Raw genomic sequence first — 15030 nt, 5'->3', positions numbered from 1 at the left:
TGTGCCAAAGGCGACGCTGTCCTGCCTGTGTCAGGCACCTCCTGCTTCCCGCTGACACGGTGGAGATGGGTTCAAAGCATCGGGCTTGTAGTTCAGGGTATTTTACACAGTGCATTTCCCTAAGCGCACCGAGCTGTGCTGCCTCTGCAAATGTGTTTAGATTTATGTTATGTATAATAGTTGTTTTTCCCAAGTACTAACGTTCTGCTGTATTGAACCACCAATAACCTCCCAGCTTCAAACTAGAAAGTGAAAATTATTCAAAGCTCAGATATCACCTTGTTTAGCATTGACATTTACACATTCTGGTTTCCCTGTTTCCAGGGTCGTTCATGAGCCTGAGCTGTGGAAGGGCCGGTTGTCAAGGCTCCTGGCAGCAGGCTTGTGCCCCAAAGTGCTGCAGCCTGACCAGTGTCCAGAGCGTGGCTGTGACAGTGTCAGTGAGGGAAGGAGTCTCCATCTGAAGCCAGCTGGTGTTTTACAGATCAAAAGTCATGCTTGAGGCAAGGACCTGCCAAAGGGCATTGGTATTTCAAGTTCAGCCTCCTGGCACATGACCCCAGCAGAAAACTGCTCTTGACACCTCTTTTCCTTTTTGTCCGGAGCTGTGTGAGGGAGAATCAGTGATCATGCTTTGCTGCTCCCCCCCCCCCCCCCCCCCCCCTTTTTTACATTTTCACATATGAAAATCGAGAACAAGCCTTTTATTAGTGTTTAGGCTATTTTTTTTTTTCACACAGTATTGATTTGGATCTTTCTAGAAATGTATCCAATTAAATATTTTTCACTTTTTTTGCCAAACATTTCAGTTTCATAACTATTGAATGATGAAAGTGGGTAAACCAACCTTTAAAAATCAAATTCAGATGTGTTTTTGCACAGTATTAAGGCTTTTTGAAAATAGCTGTAATAATAGTATTTGTGGGCAATAAACTTAATACAGGAAAAAAAGCACAATGAAAAAGAATAAATTTGTGATAAGTATTAGGAAGAAAATTAAACTTCGGGTAGTCTGCTGGGTTCTGTCCTATTTAGAGTGTAATAACAATAATCACTAAGTGTCCATAGTGGCAGCTTATTAAAAGAAAGCAGGTATGAGTATGAGTCTGGGACATTATAAAAATATTCTGATAGATACTGGTTGGCAAGTAGGTTGTTTTTAAAGTCTTACTAAATCTGCATGTAGGTAAAGATTGGATAGATGGAATATTCACTGCTGGGCAAGAAAATCAGGTTTTCTGAGTGTGTGTATAAATGAAAGAAATACATAGTGCCGTGTCTGTGAACATTAATTATTCTTAATTATTTGTAAATAATCAGTTGTGCAATACTTAAGAGGGGATATGGCAGTTCATTCAATCTCAGTGCTGTCAGAGCCTGGGATTCCTGGTATAGCTGTGCGTTCATGTGAGCACTGCTTGCCGCAGGAACAAAACTTAAAGTGGCCCAGAATTATTTTATCACTGTAGTAGTTGTATTATACTTGATGTGATACTGTTTCTAAAGAGGGATTCTACATTTAAAGTTGTGCTGCAGTCAGGCTAGTAGCTTTAGGAGACCTGAGCTGTAAAGATCTCACACCTCATGCTCTTTTTCTCTTTAGCAAATGCTTCAAACCATTGCAGGGCATGGATGGAAGTCACATTCTAGTAAACCTGCTCAAAACTTACATATAGGCAAACCTGGAGCTGGCTTTAGCTTTAGTAAGTATTACAATTTTTGAAAGAAATATAGCAATTAAGGGGAAATTGCAGAGTTAAAAAAAATAAAATCCTATATTGCAGCTTGACATGACTTTAAAATCAAGGTTTTTATTCTAAATAGATTTCTGTTGGGTTTTTAAAAAAAAAACACTTTAAAAACCAAAATTACTTTCTTCCCCAGCTCAGGCAAGTCAGCTGTGTGTGTAGTGTTTATAAGATTTTCTTCTTTTTTTAACTCATATGTGTCTGAAGCTTTTTTAATTGCAAAAGTGTTTTAGCTTTGAATAATTATTTCACATTGCCGATTACATTGTTAAGGAACCAAATGTAGTTACAGTTGAACTTGGTTTTAAAGAAATGTTACAAAGAAATTTATCCTTATCCTGGCACGTTATATGCATAAAGCAAATTTAGATGTGTTTGAAACTGAGTATCCAGGATCTTCACAGACATCTGCCTCCGTCTCTTCCTCCATTTAATTAGCACAGCATTCTTCTTGTTTCTTTTGGTAACACATTTTATGTTACACAGTCCTCTCTACTCAGTTTTCAGTATTTTTGTGGATAATTTTGTCAGAAGTGCGTGCATGCGTTGTAGGTGTCGATGAGAGAACAATGGAGGTTGAGCTTTTTTGCTTCCTGCAGAGGCCCAGGAAGTGGTGGTTTGGGTTATCCTGGAAGGACACTCTTGCTTTCTCTTTTCTTGTAGTCTGATAACTGACAAAATTAAAATAGTAGAGAATTTGTGAACTTCTTTCTTTTTTTTTTTTTTTTAAATAGAACTTACTGATGAACAGAAAGAGTTTCAAACTTCTGCTCATAAATTTGCTGTGGAGGAAATTATTCCTGTTGCTGCACAATATGACAAAAGTGGAGAGGTAAATCTACCATAGTGTAAGGGAAAACAATGACTTTTATCTTAACCTGCATAAACTTTGTTGACTGTGATGAATCAGAAGGTGATTTTTCCCTGTCTATTTCAGTATCCTCTTCCACTTATAAAATGGGCTTGGGAACTTGGTCTTATGAATTCACACATACCAGAAAGCTGTGGTAAGTAAACGTTCTTATTAATCTGTAAAATGAAACAAAGGAAAGGCATTAGATGAGATTTATATGTGTAATTATGGATTCTGTATAAAATAAATAGTTGCATACTTGAATAATCTAAATTTAATCAGTAGGCAGGTTGACACATACAAGTGTTACTAGCTGTGGATGTAATCAGGACACAAATTAGACAGATTATGATTTAGTAATTTATGACCAGATTTTCCTACTGCCATGATTAAAACTGCCTAATGTTCCCCTGGTGCACCATGTCAGCTGATTAGGCAGAGAAATTAGAAGGTCATCTTTTGTTCTAGTCTCTGACAGGCTGGAGCAATTTAAGAGTTTATTTCAGAATGGCAGTTTTTCAGTTTAGATTAGGTGCACTACAGCATTGTTTTGGCAGTGTTTAGATATATAAGTAACCATGGAAAAAATGTTAAATTATTTTCCTTTGGAATTTATATTAACTGAAAAAGAAATTAGCCAAGTGTCTATAGCAGACTCTTTTTTTTGGAAGACTAATTGGAGAGTATATCTTGTATCAAAAATTTAATAAACGAGGTTAAGGAACAAAGAGACAAAAGGAACAATTATGAAGACTAGATTTATTCAGCCACAAATTCTAGAGGAACTAATGGCTGAAATAGCTGAACTGCTGCAGCGTATAATCACTTGGTTATTAAATGAAAAATTACAAGTGGCAAATTGGACAACGTTGCTTTAAAAGGTCTCCAAGGGAGATCTGGGAGAATACATACTAGTAAGCCTGATACACCATGTAAATTAAGAGCAAGTAAGATGAAGTACTAAGAAATAGTGGACACAGATAAACATGTTATGCTAGAGAAGGGTTTTTGTGAAAGGAAGTCATACCTTATAAGGATGCGTGGTTGATATAGAATGCTTGAACTTCCAAATTGAGTTTTAAAAATAATCTGGTTTCATAATGGAAAAATTAGTAGCATAGCCTTGCTATGCTGTTGTTTATAGATTTTCCAAATAGCCTTCCTGTGCTATTTGGAAAATCTATAAAAAAACTGGAAAAGGGGGTGAATGCTGAGGTGACCGAGTTTACTGATAATACTGAGTTATTCAGTGTAGAAAATGGCAAATGCAATTCAAAAAAGGAAGAGTGATGCACATGTGAAGGGAAAGAAGCCATCTGAACTTCACGGAGAAATAGTATCTTCTGAAGTAGTTACTGCCTCTCAAAAAAGAGATTTTTGGTGTATAATACATAGTTCTGTGTATGTCAGCATAATCGGAAGTGGTCAAAACTTAAAATAAAAGGTCAGAAGGGACCTTCAAGGGAATGAAGTAAAAAGCAAAAGGCATAATTATGCTGCTGCCTGAATCCAAATTGCACTTGCCTCTAATTCATTATGTAGACAGATCCTTCCATCTCAAAATAATATTGTGGAAATAGAAAACGTTCCTAGAGGGTTTACAAAGATTATAAAAGATGTATCTTCTTTGTGAGATGTATCTTCTGTGTGAGATGTAGCTTCTATGTAAGAAATGACTGAAGTGTCAGTGTCATGGAGACTGTGAAAAGAGATTGTTAGTTCCCTGTCCCTTTCAATCTGACTAGAAGGTATGAAGTCAGCAGATGGCAGGTTCAAAATAAATGGAGATGGTTCTACATGCATTGTGTAGTTAATTTGTGAAACTCATTGCCCCTGGACAATACTGATGCTAAAATTTTACATAGATTCAAAAAGAGGCTGGGCAAATTCACCCAAGAAATATCTGTCTAGGGTTAGCATAACAAAGATACCAAAGAGATATCTCTTTGGCTGAGGAAGTCCCCCGAAGGCTCAGGAAAATATTTTTGAGGAAGTATAGTTGTATCGTTATTGGCTTCTGTCAGAAACAGATTACTGAGTTGGTTGTCTGACTAATATGGATGCTTCTCCCCCTGTCCCCCCCATATGCTCAGGAGCCCTTTCTCTGCTTCCTAAGAATTCTTAATTCTCAAATGTAAAGTAGTAAAAAAATTTGAGTGGTACATTCTTGTCACTCTGTGCAACCTGTCCCACATTAATCACACAATAACCCTGGAACTATGATATTTAATTTTCAAATCACCTGTTATTCTTCTGACAAAACTTTATTTAAAAAGTGCATGAGAATGTCTAATCAAATATGGTGCACAATCAAATGTGTGTGTGGGAATGCATTTTTGTTAATTAATTTGTGTAAATCACTAATACATTACAATTTAAACCCATTTTAGTAAATGAAATATTTCAACTGTAGGTGGTCTTGGCCTTGGCAGTTTTGAAGCATGCCTTATTACGGAAGAATTAGCTTATGGATGTACAGGGGTTCAAACTGCCATTGAAGCAAATTCCCTAGGGGTAAGTTCTGTCTTTTCTTATGTCCCTTAAACTACATTATGTGCACTTAAAAAAAATGATTAATAAATATTTTCTTCTTTCAGCAAATGCCAGTAATCATTGCAGGAAATGAGCAGCAGCAGAAAAAATACTTAGGAAGAATGACAGAGGAACCAATGATGTGTGTAAGTGTGACTGCTACACTGTACAGTGTTCCTAAACCATATTAATAGTATTAATCCTTTTACATTTTTTTTCTGCCACCCCCCACCCTGAGAAAACACTGACCTGTACTCAGCTTAGCCCATTTTGGTTTGTAAATAAACAGTGGCATTTACTGAAAGTCAGGGAATAGCTAATGAGATACATTCAATACGCAAATAGAAGATATTACTTGAAAAATCCTCCCCGTACTAAGTCACTTACCAAAAATTAATACCTTTTATTTCCCTTTCGAGAGGGAGCGAGAAACTCAACTTGGATAGGAATTAAACTGTATTTGTTATCTTAAATATAAGTAGTACTTGTTACATAGAAGTAGATTCATGTGCAGTGCATTAAAATCTGAACAACTAAGCCTTATAAAATGAAGGTCACAGTAAACATAAAATGTTACTCAGTTCTCTTATTTTCAGATTTTAAAGGTCTTCAGCTTTCACATCAGAGTTTGTGAAGCCTGAGGAGGTAATGACTTAAGGGTTACAGAATGGTTCTGTCCGATTAAAGGTAAAAGATAATTCTATGCATTATTATGAATTTATAAAGAAAATTAACTCATATATGTTTGGAATCTTGCTCAAGACAGCTGTTGCAGGTTTTTTGGGTTGGATTGTTTTGGATTGGTGGGACTTTTTTTTATTTAAAGTTTTGGGTTTTACTGTGAAGTTCACTTAAACCTTTTATAGTTCAGTTTGATGCATAGTCTGCAGTAATTTGTGGTTGCTTAAAAATAGAACTTTTATTCCTCAAGGTTTTGCATTTTATTTTCTTTTAGGCTTACTGTGTAACAGCCTGGAGCAGGCTCTGATGTAGCTGGTATAAAAACAAAGCCTGAGAAGAAAGGAGATGAGTATGTTATTAATGGTCAGATGTGGATCACAAACGGTGGGAAAGCAAACTGGTGTGTTAACTGTTAACTCAAGTAATATTTTCTGTTGTTATGTTATATAGTGGCTTCCCCTCCCCTGCAAAGTTAGATTCTTTAAAGATGTGTTATAAATCTGAATGTTCATTGTGTTCCAACATGCTACACTTTATTCTCTGACCAGTTTATCAGGATAAGATATAAGAATGCAATCCTGGTGCTGTGCAAAGCCTAAAAAGGAAAATGAGTGATGACATGGCAACGCCTCACTCAAGAAGGCCTCTTGAATCTTGCTGCTATCAAATAACATTAATTCTGCATTTTCTTCAGGGCACGACAGCAACAGTATGATTTAACTTCCAGAGTACTCAGTGAAGCTAGAAACACTGTTGGATTGTGATGTTATATTTTAGTTTCTGAATGGAAGACACTTTCCAGTTGTCAAAGAATGTAGATATTGCTGTGGTGTCTATGCAGCATGCTTTACAATATAAACCTCTTTCATCATGTCTCACATCACACTGATTCACAACACCCAAATTATTCTTAATTCAAGTGGAAAAACTTTATACAGTTTATAAAAAAGCTGACTTTTCTAGTTACTTAATTTCCTTGTTCAAGGCAGAACCATCAATCTACCAGATATCTTTTGATATTACTGAACACCATAAATGTGATTTACAGCTGTTTAATTTCTAAGAGAAGTACTTATTTACAACTTACAAGAATAAAATTAAGATCTTTGAAATCAGGTGATATAACATAACATTTTCCATGCAAGAATGTATTTTCTAAGCATTCATTTTTTATGTATGTGCTGTGAATAAGTTTCTTTTGTACTATTTGTGAAGCTGATAATATCCTTAAGGACTTAAAAGACTTAAAATACATGGAAAAGGTGGAAAGTCTTTGCATGTTGATCTACAGTAATTTTATTTAATTTTATGAAATCTTGAATCTTTGAAACTTCTCTCTCTTGCTCACTCTTAATTTAATTTTGGGAGCAGCAAGAAAATGGCGTTGTTAATGTACACACAGAATTTACTACATGGCACAGAACATTTTAGTTGTTAGCTAAGAATGTATCTGGTTGCTAACTGTGAAGATAAACTGCACCCCTCTTCTTTGTTTTACACTACGTATTTTTTATTAGCTCGTACCAATCCAGATCCAAAAGCTCCTGCATGCAAAGCCTTTACTGAATTCATTGTCGAAGCAGATAGCCCTGGAATCCAAATTCAAAGAACGGTGAAGACTCTTACCTCTTATTTTACAAGCCAGGAATTATTGTTCAATTCTAAACCATAATGCAACAAATTACCATTAAAAAAAAAGACTGTTATGCAACTGAATATTTTCATATGCTCATGTACAATGACCTTTTCATTTTCACAACATACAGAAACTATTCAGAAGACATACTTATTTATGAAGTTATTAATTCAGATAAGGAATTATTCAGAATGGTCCCAAGCAAGATGACTTTGAAAAGCTGCAAAAGAATCTTTGAGAACTATTTTATTGACAAGTGCCAATAAATGAGAAGTAGTATGCCTTGAAAGCAAGTTGGACAATTTTAACCACAAATACACACAGAGTGAGCTTTAGTTTTACTCACTGCTGATCAAGGAAGAGGCCTTGGAGACACTGGTGCTAGTTCTCTCTTTTTTTTTTTTTTAAAAAAAAAAGCTTATTTATTTATTTGTAGTATACCTGTACTGCCTGCATATTAGATTCTTTACTTTTTTTAAAGGATTTAGTTGAACCAGAGAAAAGCAAGAAGACTAATTACAGCTAGAGAACTGATTTCATGTAAGGAGAAAGTAAACTGCCCAGCTTAGACAAATTAAGGGCATGCTGGTCTGCAAGTGCAGAACTAATATTTTTCATGTATATGGTAATTTTTAGATGAAGTGTTTTGGGGAAAAAAGCATACCTTATGCTTTGAGTAAACTAAGGAATTAAAATGTATTGTACCTTTGAATAATCCAAATTAGTTGCACCTCTGTAACTTTACCTTTTCAGGAAATGAATATGGGTCAACGCTGCTCAGATACAAGAGGTATTGTCTTTGAAGATGTGAGAATCCCAAAAGAGAATGTATTAATAGCTGAGGGAGCTGGCTTTAAAATCGCAACGGGAGCTTTTGATAAGACCAGACCACCTGTAAGTATCAGAAATTACTTACTTATAAAATATAGCAGGAATTTGTGATTTTTTTATCCTGTGCTGTACTCAATTCAGGTAGCAGCTGCTGCTGCTGGATTAGCAAAAAGAGCACTTGATGAAGCTACTAGATATGCTCTGGAAAGAAAAACCTTTGGGAAAGCAATCGTTGAAGTAAGTGGAGGCAGAGGGGGGTGTGGGGAGAGAGAGAGAGAATATAAATAAAAGTTATGTTTTCACACCAGATGTACTACTACTGATTTTTCAAAGTTATTCCTCTTTTTTTTAGTTCTTTCATTTTTATATTATATCTCTGCCATTTTAGGCTTTTGAAGTATATAGTATATATAGTATATAAATGGTCGGCACCATTTAAGTGAACTTAGCTATGTAGTAACTTCACAAATTTTTCTATAATATAGTAAAAGTAGAAAGAAAACTCTGCTCAAAAACCTGACACTGGTACTATCAGAATATACTTCAGTTCTTCAGTGGTAATAAACAGGGAAACAATGCACATTATTAATACTAATAGAATACACTGCCAGTCACACTGCTTACCAGTTTTAAAGAAATATGAATAAACAGCAATGTGAATACTGATCTCATAAATAGTTAAGAACTTCATAATTCAGTGCTTAATCCCTATGACTCATTGGATTTGAGAAGTAAAAACTTAAAAAGCCTAATTCAACATACAATTAGGAGAGCCTGATCCATATTAGGTAGAACTCCTCTAGTAAAATTTACTGAGTTTATTGAAGAGATCGCTGTAGGAAGATTCCCCGAAATATTCACAGAGTCCTCATGGAGGTAAGAGTGAACTTTCGTAAAGTGACGTTTATTAGCTTAAAACAGCACACTTTTATAGGGTTCTACAGGGTTCATGTGGTACAAACAAAACTACTATTAGTTTAATTAACTAAATATCACACATGTCATCTTATAATTGGTTATAAGTGAATCTACTTCCGCATTCATGCCAGCCTCAGTCTCTCCTTACTTCCGATTCCACGCGGCCCTCCCCCCCCCCCCCCGTGGCCAGCCAATCCTGTTAAACATCCTCCCTTCTGTTTACGACCTTACTGTTGTTTCTCATCCTTATCTTTTAAGGAGACTTCAGGGGCACTGCCTTCAGGGCTACGAGCTGGGTTGTGCAGGCAGACCTTAACTAAAACATCATGCCCTTGCTCTGCCAAGATATTCTCTACAGATCGCTATGTTAAGAAGATCATTTTTTTTTTGGATGCTATAGAATTTTAAGTGGGCAATGTTAACATAGTTTATTTCATCATTCATAGCACCAAGCAGTGTCTTTCTTGCTTGCTGAAATGGCAATGAAAGTGGAACTGGCTAGGGTGGCTTACCAGAGAGCTGCATGGGAAGCTGATGCTGGTTGCAGGAACACCTACTATGCTTCCATTGCAAAGGCATTTGCTGGTGACATTGCAAACCAAGTAGCTACAGATGCAGTACAGATTTTTGGAGGAAATTTATTTAATACTGAATATCCTGTAGAAAAACTGATGAGAGATGCTAAAATCTACCAGGAATGTAAAAGAGAGAATGTGATATTTATAGTAATGCATAAATTTTATATAAAATAAAATAATGGCTATTTATTTCAAATCGTGATGTACACATATTAAAACACAATTTTTAGAATTAAAGCAATAATCCTTCAATTTAAAGAAAAAGTCATTCAAATCAGGCAACTTCTTGCATACAAGAGTCACTGCACTGGACCAACAACTCAACTCACATAAAAGAAATAAATTATGGTTGTTGGTTTGTTTTCCCCGCCCTCCAATGTGGTAACTCTCTGAAATTCTGGGACTTTTAATTTTGAAGCTTTTGAACTCTTAGAAGAAAAACACTTTAGAAAAAACTGATCAAAATACCAATGGTTGCTTTCATATTCTGCAAGTAGAGATAGTTTATGTATAATGCTGTTCTTCAAAACCTTCAGCGATGGAAATGATCTGACCTTCCATATGTATCCTGGACTGGTACCTGCCTATAGTTTAGCTTTCCTCTCATCCTGAACACTAAAACAGCTTCTTCACCTTTTTCCTCATAAGTTGTGGGGCTTTTTTGTTCGGTTGGGTGGTTTTGTTTGTTTTCCTTTCTTTTTCCAGCCTTGTCATGATTTGTTGCTGTGCTCTAAAGTTTCTGTTTGAAACTCTGGTATCATAAGCTGGGTAGAATACTTTGGTTGAGATATCACTATCATGGAATGATTATCTTGCATGTGTTGTATTAACAGAAGTGTGGCACAAACTGGAGTGATTAGCCTTTTTTTAGCAACAAAACCCACTCATACTTACTCATGTTTAGCCCATAGTTACCCGTAATGCCCAGGCTATTTTCTGCAGTGTTACTGCCAAGAAGCTATTCCATGTCATGTTGTAATTCTTCTTGTTAGCATATAATATGCTGCAGATCTTTATTCAGCAAGAATATTTTAATTGTGTCCAGCAAAACCAGTAATCTTTATTGATGTTGTGACATTATATCACATTAATAGTGACTAGATAAAACATCAAAATAGATGATACCAGAAATGCATGCGGACCATGACCTCTAATGTTAGTTACCTCTAACAGCTGTCTTTCTTAAGATTCTAATATTTCTCTTACAGCTGACTAGCCATGAATTTATTTTTGTCTCTTTAAGGAAAGAAAACCATTATTCTGGAATCTAAAGGTTCTTAGACCTAATTGCACTCCTGTGAGTGAGGAAATTAATGATTAATTGAACTTTATCATGATTGGGCTTTTTTCCTGTCTCCTTTTCTAGAGAAAGATGGTGTGAGGGTTAAAACTGTATTTGAAAGCTAAGACTGATTTTACAAGATCCCAGTTACTTAGATTTTCCATTAGACTGACCCATCACAAATGCATGGCTAAGTAGACTTTTAATTGTTCAGATGAATCAGATTTGGGGGTTTTTTTTGTGTATGTGTGTGTTCTTCTGTTCCACTTCATCCCCAAAAGAATTCAGGAAAGGCTTTTGTCTTTACAATTACTGTGTCTCTTGATTATACTTTGCACTTCACTGTGCTTTACTGTATTGCTGCCCAATTCCAGATGGTATATTGGCCATATGCTTCATGCACAAAAACTTGGTTTTCCAACTTTTCTTCCATATAGTTGATCTTTTTCAGTATTACACAATTCTAATACTGTGTTTACTGGTAACGTTTTTACATGTCCTTACTCTGCTCTAGGTTTGTCTGGCTACAAATCTAGGCTACTCTGGTAGAAAGTTTCCTTTCTCAAATTTGGAAAACTTCCCTTCTCTAATTGTCAGTGATTCTTGAAACTATTTCCATCAGCTTATAAACCAAAACCTTTCCTGTAATTGCTTAAGAAGATTGTGAGTCTTTACACTTGAATTCCATGGCTGTCTTCATCAACAAGTAATATAGTGCAACAGGAGCAGATTAGTAGATTGCAGAAATAGCTGCTGATGCCCCGACAACTACACTACAAGCAGTTTGGGCAGGCTGAGTTCATAGCAAGCCTGTTTGGTCTCCTGGACTGCATATCCCTGATACGCATATAATTGTTAAGATCCAGCTGTAGGCTTGGACCATTATGTCTTTATTAGGGATTGGTAGCTATTTGGTATATATCAATTTCAGTTTGCTCCAAAAGGCACCTAGTATTCACAAAATACAATCTGGATCAACATGGGGTAAGCAGCAGCAGTCAGTGAATTCACATTGGGAATGAACCATTTCCCCTGAAACAAAAAACTAATGGTGAACAGAGGTTGCAGCGTCTTTATTTTCAAAAAACTTTGTAAGGTTCTTGGGAAGATTATTCCTGTAAGTGAATGAGAAAGTGAATTTGAGCAATTTGCCAAGACAAGTTCTGGGAGAACTGGGAGCTGAAACACTTAAACCCCTAAACTATATTGCCCCAGCCCTCACATTACATTGCAGTATACCTGTGAAGCACGTGGCCTCCTTTGGCATTACAGCTTCATATATGCTTTGTTGTCCATCTTTGAGTTTGCTGCCAGCAAACAAATAGGACAGAGGGACGATGCAGACTGTTTCTAGAAGAAAATGCAAGAATACATGATTAAAAAAACCACAACAAAACAAAAACAAAAAACCCAAACAAAACTGTATGTGCGAGAGTACTAGTTAACAAGAAGCAATGGAAATAAATGGATCAAAGAGAACATTTAGCATGACCTTGAAAGGCTAGTCAAAGAAAATACAACACTTCCAGCACAAGTCACCTCCTCCCCTCCACCTATTGTTTTAAATCCTATTTTGTAAAACCTAAATTAAGTATTTTCTTCCTCGTCCTTCTTCACCCACCACATTTGTTTATTTTCATGAGAATCTTCTGCATTTAGATAAGAGAACCCGAGTGAAAAAGACTGTCTCTCCGTATCTTGTATGTGATTTATTCTGTTTAGCCCACTGTAGTTACTCTGTCACACTTGAATTTTCTGTTTTCTCTGTTTTTCTGCACATCCTGATCCACACTGGATTAGTGCCATGAAGGTTTAAAAGTGTAGGTCTGTTAAAAGCTTTTAAAAATCATTGGCTAACATTATTGCAATTCTTTTTTTCAGATTTACGAGGGAACTGCTCAGATTCAAAGGATGATCATAGCTCGTGAACATGTTAGCAAATATAAGGCTTAAATGTATAAAGTATTTCTGGAACTGCTGTAGTTTTCTGTATTCTCATCGAAGAGGATTTTAGTGCATTTCTCAATAGAATTAAAAAGGCACTGAGAAAAGAAAACATTTCCTTCTAAATCTTTTTATTCTGTACGTTATTAAGCATTACTTCTTTCTGTCCAGTCCCTCACTTCATTCCTAACAAAGCTGGTATTTTCTAAACATTCTGAATTCCAAAGTGGTTGTTTGTTCAAACACAAAATGGGCAAGAATCGAGAATATCAGAATGCAGTGTTTTCTCACTAGAAAATTAGATAATCAGAATGTCGTTTCTGACAGTCATTGCTGCATTCTAGTAAATTTTGGGGTTTTTTTAAAGAGAAGTGTGGTTGGTTTTTATTCATTTTGCATGTCACATCACTTAAATTGTATTCTGGGCAAGTTGTCCAGTGTCTGAAATACATTAATAGCTGTACTTCAGTTCCTACTATGCTACTGCCCACAGTAGCCGAGTAGCCTTTCCAGTTCAGCAGTGTGAAGGCCTGCATTGCTATTGTCTGCATGTGTGTCTGTTCTGAAGATTTAGATACTACCCAAAAGTAACAATACTGGCTTGAGAGAATGTGGCCTTTTGTGCTGTTGCACTCCCTTAAGCAAGTAAATGTACAATTAGGATGATTTATTTCAAGTAAAAATTTGTAGCTTTTCCTTAAGATTATAGGATCTTAAGAATGACTTATGAGATCGTGTATATTTCGAATCCAGTGTATTTAAATCTATTATTCCTTTCCATCAGTGTATATACTCAACTATGTTGGCAGCAAGAACAGCTGAGAAGAAGTGTGAATTTTTTTTTTTTTTTTTTTTAACCTTGGCAGTGTTGGCGGAATAGACATTCCCTGGACTTCCTGAATAAGTTACTCTGCACTGGTGAGGCTGTACCTGCAGTACTGCATCCAGTTCTAGGTTCTTCAGTGCAAGAAAGATACAGAGTTAACTGGAGGGAGTCCAGTACAGGGCCACAAAGATTAAGGGACTGGAACATCTGTCATGTGAGGAGGAAGCCAGCCTCTCAGCAGTGCCCACTGACAGGACAGGATGCAATGGGCACAAATTAAAACATATTAAATTCCACTGAAACACAAGAAAACACTTTATTGTGAGGGATGTCATACCCTGGCAGAGCCTGTGGAAGTCTCATATCTGTGGTGATACTCAAAACTCAGCTGGACACAGTCCTGGACAACCCGCTCCAGCTGACCCTGCTTGGGCAGGTGGGTTGTACCAGGGTCCCTTCAAACCTCAACAATTCTGTAAATTCATTTGCAATGTCTCACCAAAATGTCCTTGTCTTGCTGTGGTTTCTTTCATCCATCATTTGAATTTAGTGCTGGATGGTACCATTACTGTCATCAGGTAGCAGTTTTGCAATGCTTATTTCTCAGGTAGGCCACCTGGCAAATTAGTTCTTTAAACAAAATGTTTAATCACTATAAATCACCAACTTATTTTCATCAGGAACACCAATAATGCAACATGCTTGATAAGTATTTGACATATGTAAAAAACAGACCTTATTGTTGACTGTTCTATGCAAGCCAGCATTACACATATTTATTGTATAGAATCAGAACAGTGCTCCTGCATAGTATTGTTCCGTGGGGGACATGTGCCAGCATCAAGTGCTGGTAATTCATAGCATAATAACCCAGACAGTTTTAATTAGGCAGCAAAGGTGATTTTTTGAACAAAAGGACAGTTATCCTTACCTGCTCTGGGACTAGATTCTTGGATTTGCTTTTCCCTAGAACCGAGGGAACAGAAGGAAACTAAAGCTGTTTCCAGATGTTGTGCTGTTTGCTGATGCACGACAGTGTGCTTCCTCACCCGTTTTAAGATCACCTTCAGCGGCTGGCGTATACGCAGGAGGCTGGGGAGCGGCCCCTCCCGCAGGCCCTCTGCGCCTTCCCGGGCGCCGAGCGGCACCGGCCCGGCCCCGCAGCACGGCCCAGGAAACGGCCGCTGCGCCTGGCCCCGGG

At 36.8% G+C, this 15030-nt stretch overlaps 1 protein-coding gene across 1 annotated transcript; it reads left to right on the top strand.

Moving 5' to 3' along the window:
- Nucleotides 1-324: 324 nt before the first annotated feature.
- Nucleotides 325-13012, top strand: LOC104523008 (medium-chain specific acyl-CoA dehydrogenase, mitochondrial-like; the record flags this gene model as incomplete). Its single annotated transcript, XM_010165456.2, is given in 13 exon segments — nt 325-436; nt 1604-1703; nt 2483-2580; nt 2686-2755; nt 5015-5115; nt 5199-5279; nt 6089-6102; nt 6104-6214; nt 7318-7426; nt 8204-8344; nt 8423-8518; nt 9646-9912; nt 12941-13012. Coding segments are annotated over 13 exon segments (1372 nt in total), but the record flags the coding sequence as incomplete, so codon positions are not given.
- Between the last annotated feature and the right edge of the window lie 2018 nt (nt 13013-15030).

This window comes from Antrostomus carolinensis, unplaced genomic scaffold (genome assembly GCF_000700745.2).
Source record: "Antrostomus carolinensis isolate BGI_N321 unplaced genomic scaffold, ASM70074v2 scaffold19593, whole genome shotgun sequence".
NCBI classification, from domain to species: domain Eukaryota; kingdom Metazoa; phylum Chordata; class Aves; order Caprimulgiformes; family Caprimulgidae; genus Antrostomus; species Antrostomus carolinensis.
The sequence above is the reverse complement of the archived record's forward strand: the minus strand, read 5'-3'. Positions and strand labels throughout refer to the sequence as shown.